At 43.5% G+C, this 15,466-nt stretch overlaps 1 protein-coding gene across 1 annotated transcript in view; it reads right to left on the bottom strand.

The window, feature by feature from the left end:
* The window catches only part of LOC142108353 (vomeronasal type-2 receptor 26-like), a 51,846-nt gene extending 46,958 nt beyond the window's left edge, over positions 1-4,888 (bottom strand). Inside the window, exon 1 of the mRNA XM_075191981.1 lies at positions 4,739-4,888. Coding sequence (XP_075048082.1) covers positions 4,739-4,888 — 150 coding nt within the window. The remainder of the gene's footprint in view (positions 1-4,738) is intronic.
* Between the last annotated feature and the right edge of the window lie 10,578 nt (positions 4,889-15,466).

Here is a 15,466-nt window from a genome sequence, read left to right as displayed (position 1 = left end):
GAAGAGAGGTGATTAGTAGGGACAATGTGAAATACAGATCAGAGATAGATCTAAGATGGTAGACAGGAGAGTATTTTGAGATACTATTTGAGAAGTATGAAGGGGTGGAGTTATTGAGAGCTTTGTAGGTAAGGTCGAGTGATTTGAATTGGATTCTCAAAGACAAAACAAGCCAGTGTAGTAGAAAGTAGAAATTTAAAAAGTAGTTTGAAAATGAGGAGCAGTGAGAAAGGAAGATCAGTCTTGCTTCAGAATTTAGGATGGATTGAAGCTGGGATAGATTGGTGAGGTGATTGCCAGATAGGAAGAGGTTGCAATAGTCAAGGTGGGAGATGATGAGAGAGTGCATAAAAGTTTTGGTAGCATCTTGGGTAAGAAAAGGGTGTATTCTGCCAATTTTTTTTAAGGTGAAGGTGACAGCAGTAGGAGAGAGACTGAATGTTACCAATAGAGCAGAGGATGTAGTGTTACATTAAGGCAGCATGTTTGGAAGACTGAGGATATTTTGGTGTTTTTGATAATGAGATTTGAGGAGAGGTGTTGAACTTTAGGATCTATTGGGACATCCATGTGGTGATAGCAGAGAAACAGTTGGATATGCAACTACAGATTACGGGCAGCAGAGGTGAGGGAGATTTGGGTATCATCAGCAAGGGAGGTGGCTCTGGAGCCCAAATGAGTAAATTGGTTCCCCAAGAGAACAGGTGTACAATGATTAAAACAAAGGGCCAATAACAAATCCCCAAGGGAGCCTGATAGATAAGAGGGATTGGAGTGGAGGACGTACCAGTGGGAGAGACACTTGGGACTTGATCCAGTAAGGAACATATATGGTGATATGTTGCGTAAAATGCACACAATTACTCTGCACATGTCCAGAACTAGACCTTACACCACACAGCGTAGCAGCTTTCAATTAACCTATGAGCGCAAAGGACACTTATGACAGTTTATGATTTCGGGGGTGGAATGGAATGGAGAAGAAACGGATGCACATAGTAGATGTACAATAAGGCTTTGCCAAGCTCACACAGCAGCATCAGATTCAAGCTTTGGGCATCTCAAATGTATGTGATTTTAGGGCATGTCACTTACACTAGCTATGAGTCTAGTGTTAGTGCCGATCACTAGTGAAAATGGCTGCGTATGCATGCTAGAACATGTGTTTGCAATCAGGAGCAACTGTTACAATGTATACTATGTACAGTAGACATCAAGAACATCCTAATGTATTTTATGGAAAAATAAAAATTTTAAAAAATTAATTTTTTATTTTTTTTAATTTTTGCATTAATGAAAAGATGACATCAATTGAGTATTTTTTTCTGTGCTTTCTTTTGTGACTTTAAATTCCACATAGATCTTGTACGTATCCTGCAGTGTCTTGTCGTTTAGAGCAGAGTGGACCTAAACACATATTTATCGACAAACTTATCTTCAGATACGATTCTTGTTCAATTCGGATGTGAATATAACCAATGTATGGGCATTTTTAAATATGTTTGTTTTGCATTTGCTAATGAATCAGGCCCTGAAGGAGCTGTTCAATAGGTATGAAGTAGACCAGGAATCAGGCCCTAAAGGAGCTGTTCAATAGGTATGAAGTAGACCAGGAATTAACTGTGTCACAAATGCCAATGGAGTGAAGGGTGTGCAGGAGAAGAGGTTGATCAAGAGTGTCGAAAGCAGCAGAGAAGTGTAGAAGGATGCGTATTAATAACAAAACCTTAGATTTTCCATATTTAGATCATTGATAACTTTTGTGACTGCAGTTTTAGTGCAAAAATTGGGGGGGAGACCCGATTATGATGAGCCGAATGGAGTGAGAGGACAAAAAAATGAGAGGCATTTGTACACAAATCAATTCAAGCAGTTTGGGAGCAAAAGGGAGGAGAGATTTTTTGGGTGGGATTGGGGAAATTAACACATTTTTAAAGGACGATGGTGTAACGGAGTTACTGGATAATACTACTAATCTTGATTAACGCTGGCTTACCTGAGGTGCGGAGTCTAACGATCTCCCTGGTGTTCAACAAGAACCGCCACAAGGCGGGGTGGCCTTCGCTGCCAGGAGTCGCAGGTCGGGGTCCTCAGGTTTGCGGAGTAGGAGAAGGGTGAGGGTAGTCGGACAGACCGGGTCGGTACACAGGAAGGTAATGCAGACAGAATCAGAAGGCAATCTCGGAGTTAATCAAGCCAGGTCGGTACACGGGTCACCAGAACAGAGGAGTAGTCAGCTAGCTGGGTCGGTACACAGGTATGACAGATATAAGAGTAGAGAGAGGAACGTCAAACAATCCGGGTCAGGAGCACAAGCAATCAGAGTGGTCAGCAAGCCAGGTCGGTACACAGGTGGTCAATTACGCAGGCACAAGGAGGAACAGGAATCAGGAGCCAGGAACAGGTAAGTTGCTCTGACACTTACCAAGTGTCAGAGTGATATTTTGATACCAAGCTCAATTTGAATTCCCCGCCCAGGTCTTTAGCGGTCATGTGACCGCCGAACCCGGAAATGCGGCGGGGGAACGCAGAGGGTTAAGTATTCGTTACAGTTGGAAAAGTGCCTGTGAGGAGAGATAAGTTAAAAAGGTGAACTAGAGGTGGGTAGTGAGCGAGGAAGAGGGAGGAGGTGCAGGTGGGTAGAGAAGCAAGGTGAAGAAGGCAAAGAAGTGATGGGATTTAGAAATATGGAAAGATATTAAGTTGAGTATGGTTGCAAGACTTTCTCCAGTGAAGCTCAATACAGCAGTACACTTTTGCAGATAGCGGGTCTAATTAGTGTGCCACTGTTGAGGTTTGGATTATTGGAGACTATATGTGATGGATGGAGCAGCATTGTCTAGGCCTGAAGAGAGAGTTTTGCTGTAGAAAAAAACAGCTTGATCAGGGCAGGACACTGTAGTCATAAGAAAAATTAGCTGTTTTAGTGAAAATGAGAAATACATGGGGTCAAGAGTATTCAGGTGTTGCCATAAGGAAAGGTCAGGCTAAAAGTAAGATAGCTTTTTGGAGAGCATGATTGGCAAAATAAAAAAGCTACAGATGAAACAGACGTGGGAGAACAAGGTCAAAACATAGGAAATAAGTGAGGCAGGCTTCAAAGTTGTCAAACAATTGATCAACTGGACCTCTGGGGTGATAAATAACAGCAACACGAAGGTGGAGAGAAGAAAAAAGATATATAATGAGGATTTTAAAGGAAAATAAATAGAGGGAGGAGGGGGGTGGGAAAGGAGATCTCAACTACAAGGATTAGCTGAGAAAACTATGGTGCTGGATACCAGTACGTGAGGCATATACACGGATACAGGACACCAGTATTAGCTGAGGGGCACTGGACACCAGGATCTGAGGGATAGGGACAGATACAAGGTAGCAGGAATACAGAGGAGACAAATAATCCAGCATGTTAGCACGCTACAGGACATGAAGATCCGGCACCATATTGCTAGAACCGGTGCATTAAATAGTCTGGAGGATGGGTGGAGTGCCAAGTAATCAGTCAATGGCTGAATAAGGAAAGTAATACAGAACGGATTTGAGCAGACCCGATATCCAAGATGACGGGCGACATCGGATGACAGAGTATCAGGGCTACAGCTGGGAGACCCAACAGTGGAGGCCAGGCTTGCATACTGGACCTTGGTAAGTCAGACGGAGTGTCTGACTTACATTCATTAACATTCATCCACTCCAGTTAATAGCAGGAGACTGTGACCCTACATTCCGGGCCCCGGAAGTTCTAGTAAATTCAAGAGAGTGTTAGGGATAACTTTAAATGATAGCATATTCAAGATCCAAAGAGTTGATAATATCTCTGAGTATACCTGATTTACAGTTGCCATACAATATCTGTTTATTGTATGGCAATAAACAGATAAGTATGTATTTATGATGTAAAAAAATACAAACAGAGAGTGTACAAAGATTCAGCCAGTGTATATTACAGTTTGATGGTATAACCTGAATTTCTTCTGTGCTGATGATATCTGGGGTAAATGTATCAAGCTGAGGGTTTTCCGGCGGGTTTAAAAAGTGGAGATGTTGCCTATAGCAACCAATCAGATTCAAATAAATGATAGCTAGAATCTGATTGGCTTTTCAAACCCGCTGGAAAACTCTCAGCTTGATACATTTACCCCCTGGTCTGTTTGTACCTGTGAAACCAAGACATGTAACTACAAGGGATTCCAAAAAATGTATTGACCTAAAAGATTCTCTGAAATGCCCTCATTAATCACTTTTTGTAATTTTATTTATTCTATCTTGTTGAAGTCCAATGGGATATTTGTAATAATTTGTAAATAGATTAATGAACTATACAACTCAAATTGCTCACTGAGAGCAGTCAGCATTCATAACTGAACGTAATACACCTGAACAAGCTGAACACCCCTATTTTAGTGGAAGCCCATCCAGGCTGTAAAGATTTTGTGCTGGTTATAAATTTTAAGGGAGACAGGTCAACCGATTGTAGTCTCAAGGTAACTGAGACATAACAGTTTGGAATATGCACTTGACGTAATGCAATTTGTTTGCTTAAAGCCCCATGGAGCATTACATGTATGGCAGTGTGACATGTTAGGTTTCTATTTTAATGATTGCTACAGATGTCACTTTGTAACCATTATGCAGATGGAAGCAGAGGACATAAATAATAGTGGATTTATGAATATATGAACAAGAAATGGCAAAACATTTACAAAGTTTGTTATTCATTTAATGACTGAAATCCCACCTTGTTGAAAGCAATGTTCCATCTTATAAGGTTTTCATCAATTATTAGGTTCTGTGTAGAATGTTTTTGATCAAATCTTCCAACTTTCACATTATCTAATGTCTGGTTAGGATATACAATCCAGTTTAAAATATCAAGCGTTGAGTTCATGTCTCCTTTTTCATCAAAATGAATCTCATTTCCGGCATTATTTAGGAAATGAACATACTTCAAAGCCTTATGAATCTGAAGAAATAAACGAAAATATGAATGAATGATTAACAGCAACTTGTTATTAGCAATGAATATCTTTTGGATATGTTTCAGGAATTCCACTAGAAATATCTCAAAATTCAGTACTGATATGCCTAGCTTGACAAATGATACCATGTATATTTTACTTCATTTGATGCTCTAAACAAGCAAGTGGTGGGGATTATAGAAAAAAATTATCTAAACAAATTGTCAAATGCATGAATGAATGATAAAAGCAATACTGGTAGTAGGTCAGATGTTTTGAAGATCTCCAATTAATCACAGGTGTTGAAATCAAAATGTTGTATTAATTGTCTGACATACTTATGAATAATTAGATAAATGTATAACAATCCAGTATGCTGAAGGCAACAGATTCCGTAAACAGAACAGATTATTTTAGTAAACAGGTTTTTTTGCTGCTAATATGGTGGTGTTATACAAATATATGATCATGATAATAATAATAATAATAAACTACATTTTTATCTTGCAAAGGAGGGGACTATATTGCCTCTATTTCTAGATTAGAGGTTACATTGATTAATGAACTCAAAATGCTTTACCAATGAGCCTCAATATTGACTTTGATCTATGGCCCTTTTTAAATGGAAGATGAAAAACTAAAAACTCCTGGTCAGATTTTTTTACATTTTTATATTACATTTTTACATTAAACTGTCAGTCAATGCCGTAACTAGACATTTTAGCGCCCTAGGCGAGACAGGGCACCGGCGCCCCCCATCTAAGTGGGAGTGACATTTGTCAAGTGGGTGTGGCCAACCTAATGTGGGGGTGTGGCTAGCACTTTACTGAGAGAATTCTGTTACACATATTTGCAAATACATTTTATATATATATATATATATATATATATATATATATACACACACAGTGGTGGGGTTCAAATTTCAAATAAATTAACAACCGGTTCTCTGAGAAAGATTCAAAAATATATATAAAATGTACAGGATCTTGTGAGATTTGACGGGTGCGTTTTGTGAGGGAAGATAATTTTTGTGTTCCTAAACAGGAGAGAGAGAGACAGAGACGCTCTCTGTCTGTGGTATATTTACATTTTTTTCCTGCTTATTCCTACTTTTTTAATTCTGATCATGTCCCTTGAAATCCAATGACTGCTGACAGATCTGACTGTGTTGTGTTCTGTTAAATTCTAATAAATCAGTGTCAAAAAAAAAGAGAAAAAAAACAAGAGTCAGTGGATAGAGCTAGAGACCCTGAATACTGTGCAGTTCACATTGCAGCGATGTTTTAATAGGAGCCAGCCTTCCTTTGTTCAGTGCCAACAAAAATCAAACTGGAGTAGGGACTCCAGCAGTGTGATAACGGAGTAGCATGCTAATCCCCTGTCAGCGCCGCACTCCAGGCGAAGTACAAGTTTGCAGTGCTGCACTGTGAAGAAGTAAAGTTAGGATGGTGTGTGTGGCTGCCCCACCGGCGCACGGAGGATTGCCGGGGGGGCGGGGGGGGTTTCCCCCCCGACCCAAACCCCCCCCCCAAAAAAACGAGTGAGAGCTGCTGCGCATGAGCCCGCGCATGCGCAGCAGCTCCGTTTCAGCGCTGTCCTCCTATACAGCAGCCACGGCGCTGTCTAAGAAGCGTCCGCAACGGTGCTGTATACACTACAGCAGCGCCGCGGACGCTTCTTTGACAGCGCCGTGGCTGCTGTATAGGACAGTGGCCACTTAGTTAGCGCAAGGGGGGGTTTCTGAAGACTCAGAAACCCCCCTGCGTGCGCCACTGCTGCCCCATACTGCAAGAAGTCCTTCGAGAACCAGCAGTTGCGCTAGTTTAAGCAGGCGCACATACCTAGTTTCGGGGGAGAGAGAGACATTTTCTACATCCCTTCAGTTCCGCAGTGGAAGGCGCATGTGCGCCCCACTGACAGGAAGTTCGGCATTTCGGCCAAACTTCCTGTCAGTGGAACGCATGCGTTCCACTGCGGAATTGAAGGGATGTAGAAAATGTCTCTCTCTCCCCCGTACAGAGGCAGGTAGCGGGCGGCTGCTGTGCCCCCTTGGCCTTGCGCCCTGGGCGACGGCACCGCCCGCACCTGCCTCGTTACGGCTCTGCTGTCAGTTGATTTTTCCTAATGATATTTGTCCGTTTTAGGGAACTCACAGCCCAGAATTCCCTTAAGTAATTGAATACTCAAAGCACATAAATAGCATGGATTTAAAAAATCTGTTCGCTTTACATGTGATATTTATCCATTTAGTATTGTGAACACTAGCACACATAAATATTGTTTTACCAAATGTGACCAATGAACATTTTTAACAATTTTTTACTGTATAAATATATATAAATTAAAAATATTAAATTGGCCATTTCCTGATTTTTTCATGTTTGACCACAAAGGAAACTATACCCTATAGAGAATCAATTATACCCTACATAGAAACTTTTAAAGAAATACAATTAACTATGCTATAAATTTAAGTGGACTCCACTCTTTATAATAAAAATTCACAAAGAGCAATTACTCTATCAATAATATAATGCAGAAATAGTTTTATACAAAACACGTTTAAATTTATTTTAAAATAAACATTTTTATTTGAAATAATCAATAAAGTTAATTAACCTCAGAAGCCTTAAATATCAGCAGAGTGGTCTGACACACATCCTTATGGATGAAACGTGTTCGGGATTACATAATAAATGCAGATTACTCCTTAACAGTCAGACCTGATCAGCACACATGGGAGCCATCTTAGGGAAAGTTTCAGAGTAGGACATGCCTCCTTTAATAGATGATTGGCTGGAGCTTACCAATGAACTGAATGACTATACAAATATTTCCTAAAGATTCAGAAACATGTTTTTATCTACTATGTTACTTGCATTCTATTATTTTGTTCATTGCAACTTGTTTGGGTTTCTATTAGAGATGCACAGGATTGTTTTCTAAAAACCGAGCGTCCCTGAACAACGCAAATCCGAGTACCGAACTGAATCAGCTCTGTACTCTCCTGCTTCCTCAGATCTGACATTGAGGCAAAACATCATTGTCAAGCTGTCGGATCCTGCTGGCTTTGGATTCCATAAGTCCCTCCCTCCACAGGAGATCCAGAGCGATTGCATAGTTCTTGTCACTCTCCAGTCTCCAGTGCTTTTGCTTAGTGCCATTGTACACATAGACACAGAAAGGGTAGCATTGTTCTTGTCATCCCAGTTGCAAAGCGGATCACAGACTCCATGGCGACTATGCTAGTATTAGATCTGCATCTAATATCCACAATTAAAGCACCTGGTTTTAGACAGTTCCTGTGTCCCTATTACCAAATTCCATCTCGGAAACCATTTTACTAGACAAGCAATTCCTCATCTGTACCACGAGGTTAGAAAACACCTAATTATTGGGCTGCAAAATGTCATTCTACCCACTGTACACTTGTCAACAGATATGTTGACAAACGGAACTGGGCAAACTAAAGATCATATGACTGTGACAGCCCACTGGGTTGGTGAATCTGCTTCAGTAGCAGGAACAGCAGCAGCATCTAACAAACAATGCCAAATATTTCAGAGGCAGGTTACTCTGTGTATCGCTTCACTAAGAGGCATACCACTGACAACCTGTTAGAAAAACTAAGAGATCTCATTGCAATATGACATATCCCGCTTGGGCTCTCCTCAGGATATGTGATTTCTGATAACGCCACCAATATTATGAGAGCATCACAGTTGGTTTAATTCCATCACATTCCCTGTTTCGCTCATACAATCTACTTGGATGCACAGAGCTTTTTTAAAAAAATAACAGGGACATGCAGGAGATGATGTCTGTGGGCCGAAAAATTTTGGGACATTTTCGGCATTCAGCAGCAGCATGCAGGAGATTACAGCAGCTGCAAGAAGAATTTAATTTGCCCTGCCACCAACTAAATCAAGAGGTGGTAACAAGGTGGAATTCCAGCCTTTATTTGCTTCAGAGGATGGAGGAACAGCCAAAAGCCATCCGCACTTACTCAACAAGCCATGACATTGGGAAAGGAGGAGAGCAGTGCAGCGCAGTGGAGAATACTTTCCGTGTTGTGCAAGGTGCTAAGACTATTCAAAGTAGTCACATGTGAAGTGAGTTCAGACACTGCTAGCTTGAGTCAAGTGATTCCCCTAATTAGACTTTTGAAAAGCAGCTCAAGAAATTGAAGGTGGAGATGAAACAAAGCAATTCCGCTAAGTATCTTGGACTTTTAGATCAAGTACTTTATTCGCTTAGCCAGGATCCAAGAGTTATCAAAATCTTGAAATCAGATCACTACATTTTGGCGACTATGCTTGATACCAGGTTCAAGAGCTATGTCTTCTCTTTCTTTCCAACTGACCCAGATCTTAAGAGATGCAAAGAGCTCTTGGTGAGCAAGTTGACAGCTCAAGTGGTACATGACACAATGATGTCTCTTCCTGGCAACTGCTGCTTGCAAAAAACGTAGCTTTTCCAAGCGACCCAGTGATGATGTCGATGAGTCAGCACAACATTTTGACATCTGATCTGGTCTAAAACAATTGCCCAAAAATCAAGACACCTTATGTCATTATATTGTCAACTTTATAACCTTGTCTACTCTGCTGCCCATCAATCATATTATGTTATTCCAACATAATTGTTTATGTCACTGTTGTGTGGAAATGTTTCATAGATGTGCAATAAACTGACGTGTGTTTGTGCTGTTGCTCTGTTGCTTAGTAACCAGCCAACTCACTGCAGACGTTGGCCTAAACGGGGTGAAAGTAATATTGTGACCTGTGAGATGGTCAAAATTGACTGGAAATAACTGGAAATGAATGTTATTTAGATTAATAATAATGTGATAATAAAAAAAAGCGCCAAATTAAGTGATTTTAGCATTTTCTTAGTAATTTTTGCAAAAAAATACAGATCCAAAACAAAAACAAAAACAAAAACGCGTGAGGGCGATTTGCCAAAACTAAAACCAAAACCAACACATAAAATTAATACAGATCCAAAATCTAAACCAAACCAAAACAATGGGGTCAGTGAGCATCCCTAGTTTCTGTATACATTATTTAACTACCATAGAACTTTACATTTAGGAGACCTGTCAACCACTATCACCATACATACGCAGGACCGGATTAACACGAGGTCTAACTGGGCTACAGCCCAGGGGCCTCGGGCATCCAGGGGGCCCTTGACAGAGCTCAGCAGAATTATTGATAGGGACAGGGGCGGGGGCGCCCCCAGCCCGATCAATGCTGAGCTCTGTCACTGCAGTCCTCCTTTTCCGGCGCTCAGTAATCTCCTTACTGAGGAGATCTCGCGAGAGTGTCACAAGATCTCCTCAGTAAGCAGCTTACAGAGCGCCGCGGAAGGAGGCCTGCAGTGACAGGAGAAGGTAAGCGATTGGGGGGGGGGGGGGGGGGAGCCGGCTAACAGGGGGGCCAGTCTGCTAATGGGGGGGCCTCACGGGGGAATGGGGGACCCCTTAGCCCAGGGGCCTCCATTCCGTTAATCCGGCCCTGTACATACGTATGACATTAAACTTTTCATGATTACTAATAGATATTAGCCAACACCAGAAACATTACAGAAACAGAAATTACTCAATCAATTTACAGATTCACAGCAGATGCTTGAAAGGGTGGGTTTATCCAGAAAGTAAAAAAATACAGAAAACAGAGAGAACTCCTCCTGTTGTGAATCAGTAAAAGAGCTGCTATTTTACTTGTACATAATAATGCAGAATTCTCAGTTAAGAAAATGTGTGGTATGCTACCTGTCCCGTCAATGTGCTTCTGCTAATAGGGTGGTCCTAACTCTAAAAAATGAGTCTCTATATATTGGGTCATACCTTCATGTGTTTTTAAATTGAGAGCTAACTTACCAATAGGTACCCCAGGAGCATTCAAATGTCGATAGAAGACCAACACATCCTATCAGCTACTGATAACAAACATAACATAAATGACAGCTAGAATCTGTATGGTTGCTATTGGCAACATCTCCACTTTTTTTAAACCTGCAGCGAGTGGCTGTGGACATAGTAGGGCCCCTGCCTGTACCCTGTAGATCAGGTATATCCTTTTAATGGTGCACTATGCTACCCGGTATCCAAAGGTTATAGCTCTGTCCTCCATAACTGCAGAAAAGTAGCGGACGCGCTGCTAGGAGTATGTAGCAGAGTAGGGTTCCCTAGTGAGATCCTAACCGATCAAGGGACACAGTTCATGAGTGAACTGGTCCAGTGTCTCTTGGCAAAGTGTGGAGTGTGGCAAATCCATACTGCCCCCTACCATCCCCAGACTAACGGACTGTGTGAGAGGTTCAATGGCACTCTGAAGCACATGCTACAGACATTTGTAACTTCGAAGGTGGAGGACTGGGAACGCTACCTGCTGCACCTCCTGTTTGCTTATCGGGAAGTGCCGTAGGAGTGCCGTAGGAGTCTATCAGTTTCTCCCCTTTGAACTACTATATTACCTTAGAGGCTGTGGATCTCTTGACCTGTTCTGGGAGTCTTGGGAATGGGAGCTACCCACCCAGAATACCTCTGTGGTGGAGTATGTGTTGAAGCTCAGAGATCGGTTAGAGAAGCTTTTGGGGTTCGTGCAGGCTAACCTAGCAGAAGCGCAAGTGAAACAGGAGACTTGGTATGATCAGGGCATATGTGCCAGAGTATTTGAGGTAGGGCAGAAGGTCCTTATTCTGATGCCCATGCACCAGAACAAGCTCCAGGCTGCCTGTGCTGGACCGTACACAGTCTCAAAACGCCTGAGTGACATCACTTACCTGATGTCCTTTGATAGCAATGGTAAGTGGCAGCGGACATAGCACGTGAATATGTTGAAGGCATACCACGAACATGGAGAGTCGGTGGCAGAGGCTTGCTGTTTACCAACTGAGGAATCAGGAAGTGACCCACTACCTGACCTCTTTGCATATGCAAGAGGTGAAGGTGGTGTAGAGGATGTGGGCTGGGATGAGCAGTTGAGTGCCCGTAAGAGGAAGCAGCTTGATGCAGTGCTGTGGCCCTTTGCAACTCATTTCAGTAGGAAGCCTGGTCGAACGTCCTTGGTGATGCACCATGTGGACACCGATGAGCATAGGCCAGTTAGGCAAAGGCAACCCGCTTATTGGATCTCACCAGAGGCCAAGGAGAGTATATACAGGGTGGGTTGGGGGCTGCTTTAACTAGTGGTGATCCAGCCATTGTGCAGTCCATCTGCTTCCTCCCTTGTATTGGTTCCCATGAATGACAAGGCAATACGGTTTTGCGCATACTAACATCGGCTGAATAATGTGACCATGTCTGACACCTACCCCTTGCCCTGTATTAATGCATTTGTAGATGAGTTGGACAGAGCTCAGGGTTATCTAGATGACATTTCCATTTTCAGTAAGACTTGGAAGATAATCTGGAGCAAGTAGGTGTTAGAGAAGACTTGGTGGTCAGGTCTGATGGTTAGAGTAGTGCCACATAGGGATGTCAGAGAAAAGGTGCAATACCTAGTGCATGGTGTGGGGGAAGGAAGGTATAGGCCAGAACCAGCTAGGGTAGAGACAATCCGAGACTGTCCCCAGCCCATGACCCAGTTACATATTCTGGCATTCTTAACAACTGCAGGGTACTACAGAAATTCTGTCCCAGACTTTAGTACTGTAGTGAAGTCCCTGACAGATCTCAGTAAGAAAAAACTCCCCAAAGTAGTGAACTGGACACCCACTTGTGAGCTGGCATTTTAGTCGTTAGCTGAAGCCCTGGTTCATGCTCCAGTACTGTTAGCACCCAATTATCACAAGGACTTTAATGTGCAAACTGAAGCGTCACAGTACAAGTTGGGAGCACCACTTAGCTAGGTGGGGCAGGATGGGCAGGAGCATTCTGTGGTCTATTTCAGCAGAAAACTGCTGAACCGGGAGGTGGGGTATGCCACAATTAAAAAGGAGTGTTTGCCCATTGTTTGGGCAGTGAAAAAATTTCAGCCTGATTTGTATGGATGACATTTTACTGTGGTGATTGATCATAATCCTTTAAAGTAGCTGCTACGCACCTCAGGGGAGAATGGCAGATTATTGAGATGGAGCTTTGCAATTCAAATTTATGATTTTCATATAATTCAGAAGCAAGGAAAGGTGCACAGCAATGTGGATGGACTATCTCAGCAGGAAGAGCCGGATCCTCCAGATCACCTCCAATAACCTAAAGAGACTGCTGGACCAGAGACCAAATTGTGGAAATATGGCCCACTGGTTTCCCGAATAAACTTGGGAGGGGAGTGTGGCTGGATCACTTATTAATTACTTATTGCAATAATATATTTAAATTATTAGCACTGCATGCCAATTTATATTGTTTCAAATGTACTGCTTCTTGATAATGTGTTTTAGAAATTTACTTAGTTTATTATATTGTGTTATATTTCTGTGTAGGAAATCTTTTTATCTTTGAGGTATTGATTTGTAACTTCTGAAACAGGATGTCTATTAGGAACCCCTCCAGCCGGCACAACACAACCCGGAGTCTACTCTGCCAGTCAGGTGTTCACTGGAGCCCCTGATGGTGGGGACAGACTGGGCCGCAGACTGACAGAGGGTCGTGAAGTGTGTACCGGCTGGGGAGAACCCAGGCAAGAAGAGTCAGGTCCACACAGAGGTCAAGGGCCGGCAGCAGATAGCAGTATCGATGAACAAGCTGAGGTCAGAGGTCACAGGCAAAGTAGCAGAACGGGTAAACAAGCCAAGGATCAGTGTCACAGGAAACACGAGCGAAGTCCAATACAAAGCCAAGGGTCATACACGGGAAGTCAAATATAGATATCAGGATACAGGAACTGGAACTAGCAGGTCAGCAGACTGGAGCACAGAAGCTATAACCGGCAATGAGGTAGCAGACCTCATTGCCTTAAATACACAGCTGGCCCAATAGGAACTTACATGCACCCCTGCAGACTAATGAGCAATATGACTCCAGACCAATCAGGGCTGATCCCTGATAGCTTGATAATTACAGGCATTTAGCCTGCATGTGTGTCAGACTCCTAATCAGCCCACAGGCTGTGTCCTCTATCGCGCCTGCGCCCGGCTTCCAGCACCGGTGGGACGCAGCGCTACATAACAGGCGTCCGGCCGTAGCCTTGGCAACTGCCGGGTAGGAAGGGAAAGTGACGTCCCGGTCGTCATGGTGACGGCCGGGACGCCAGGGCACACGGGAAGCGAGCCGCGGCGGCTGTGAGTATCGCCGCGGCTCGTGACAATGACATGATTGGATTTGTATAACTTTTCTAAGGAAACTCCCATATGTTATTTAGACATTTTCTTGTCAGTGGCCGACACATCTGTTTAGCCTGTATACACAGCAGGGGGGCTTTTGCCTTTCTGTCTTGTGTGGCTTGTCATCCTGCCTCTCAGATCCTGTCTGAATAATGCAACCAGCAAGTTTTAGGATATAACAGATTACTGTAAATTGTGTTAACTTGGCATTGCATTTAAATCCATGTTTTGGGAAACGTATTGCATCTTGATACTAAAAATGGTCCTGTGTGGGGGGCATGGCCTGACAGCCATACCTCCTCAGCTGAGATAGATATGTCTTCTGCCATTAGTGCCTTTTTTCGCCCCCTCCACGGCTTCCAACTTCAGTTTTCACTGGGGCACTTCCTTCCCTTGCCTTTAGTGGTGATTTCTGCTTTCGCGGCTGCCCTGTAACGCCACTCAGGGGTCTGGGCTTACCCACGTGTGGACCCAGGGTCTGGTGAGCTTTGTGCTCAGATTCTAACATCCAGCCCTCACCCGTCCCCTGCTCCCGGCTCCTGCTGCCGACAACTATCTGTGCCCACTACTTGGTGCCTGGTCTCTCCTTAGTCTCTCCTTGCAATTTGAATGCCCGAACTAGCTGCAGAGACAATCGGATGAGGACGGACTGCCCCAGCAAACGTTGTCAGGATGTTTTGAGGGCAGCAGGGGGCTTATGTCAGTTTTATGTGTGTGAGGCAGCAGGGGGCTTGTGGCAGTCTAATGTGTGTTAGAGCAGCGGGGGGCTTGTGGCAGTATAATGTGTGTGAGGGCAGCAGGGGGCTTGTTGCAGTCTAATGTGTGTGAGGACAGCAGGGGGTTTGTGGCAGTATAATGTGTGTGAGGGCAGCAGGGGCTTGTGGCAGTCTAATGTGTGTGAGGGCAGCAGGGGGCTTGTTGCAGTCTAATGTGTGTGAGGACAGCAGGGGGTTTGTGGCAGTATAATGTGTGTGAGGGCAGCAGGGGGCTTGTTGCTATCTAATGTGTGTGAGGGCAGCAGGAGGCTTGTGGCAGTTTAATGTGTGCGAGGGCAGCAGGGGGCTTGTTGCAGTCTAATGTGTGTGAGGGCAGCAGGGGGCTTGTGACAGTCTAATGTGTGTGAGGACAGCAAGGGGTTTGTGGCAGTCTAATGTGTGTGAGGGCAGCAGGGGGCTTGTGGCAGTCTAATGTGTGTGAGGGCAGCAGGGGGCTTGTGGCAGTATAATGTGTGTGAG

The sequence above is a fragment of the Mixophyes fleayi genome, chromosome 12, assembly GCF_038048845.1.
Source record: "Mixophyes fleayi isolate aMixFle1 chromosome 12, aMixFle1.hap1, whole genome shotgun sequence".
NCBI classification, from domain to species: Eukaryota; Metazoa; Chordata; class Amphibia; order Anura; family Limnodynastidae; genus Mixophyes; species Mixophyes fleayi.
Note: the sequence above shows the minus strand (reverse complement) of the source record. Positions and strands in the feature narration are given on the sequence as shown.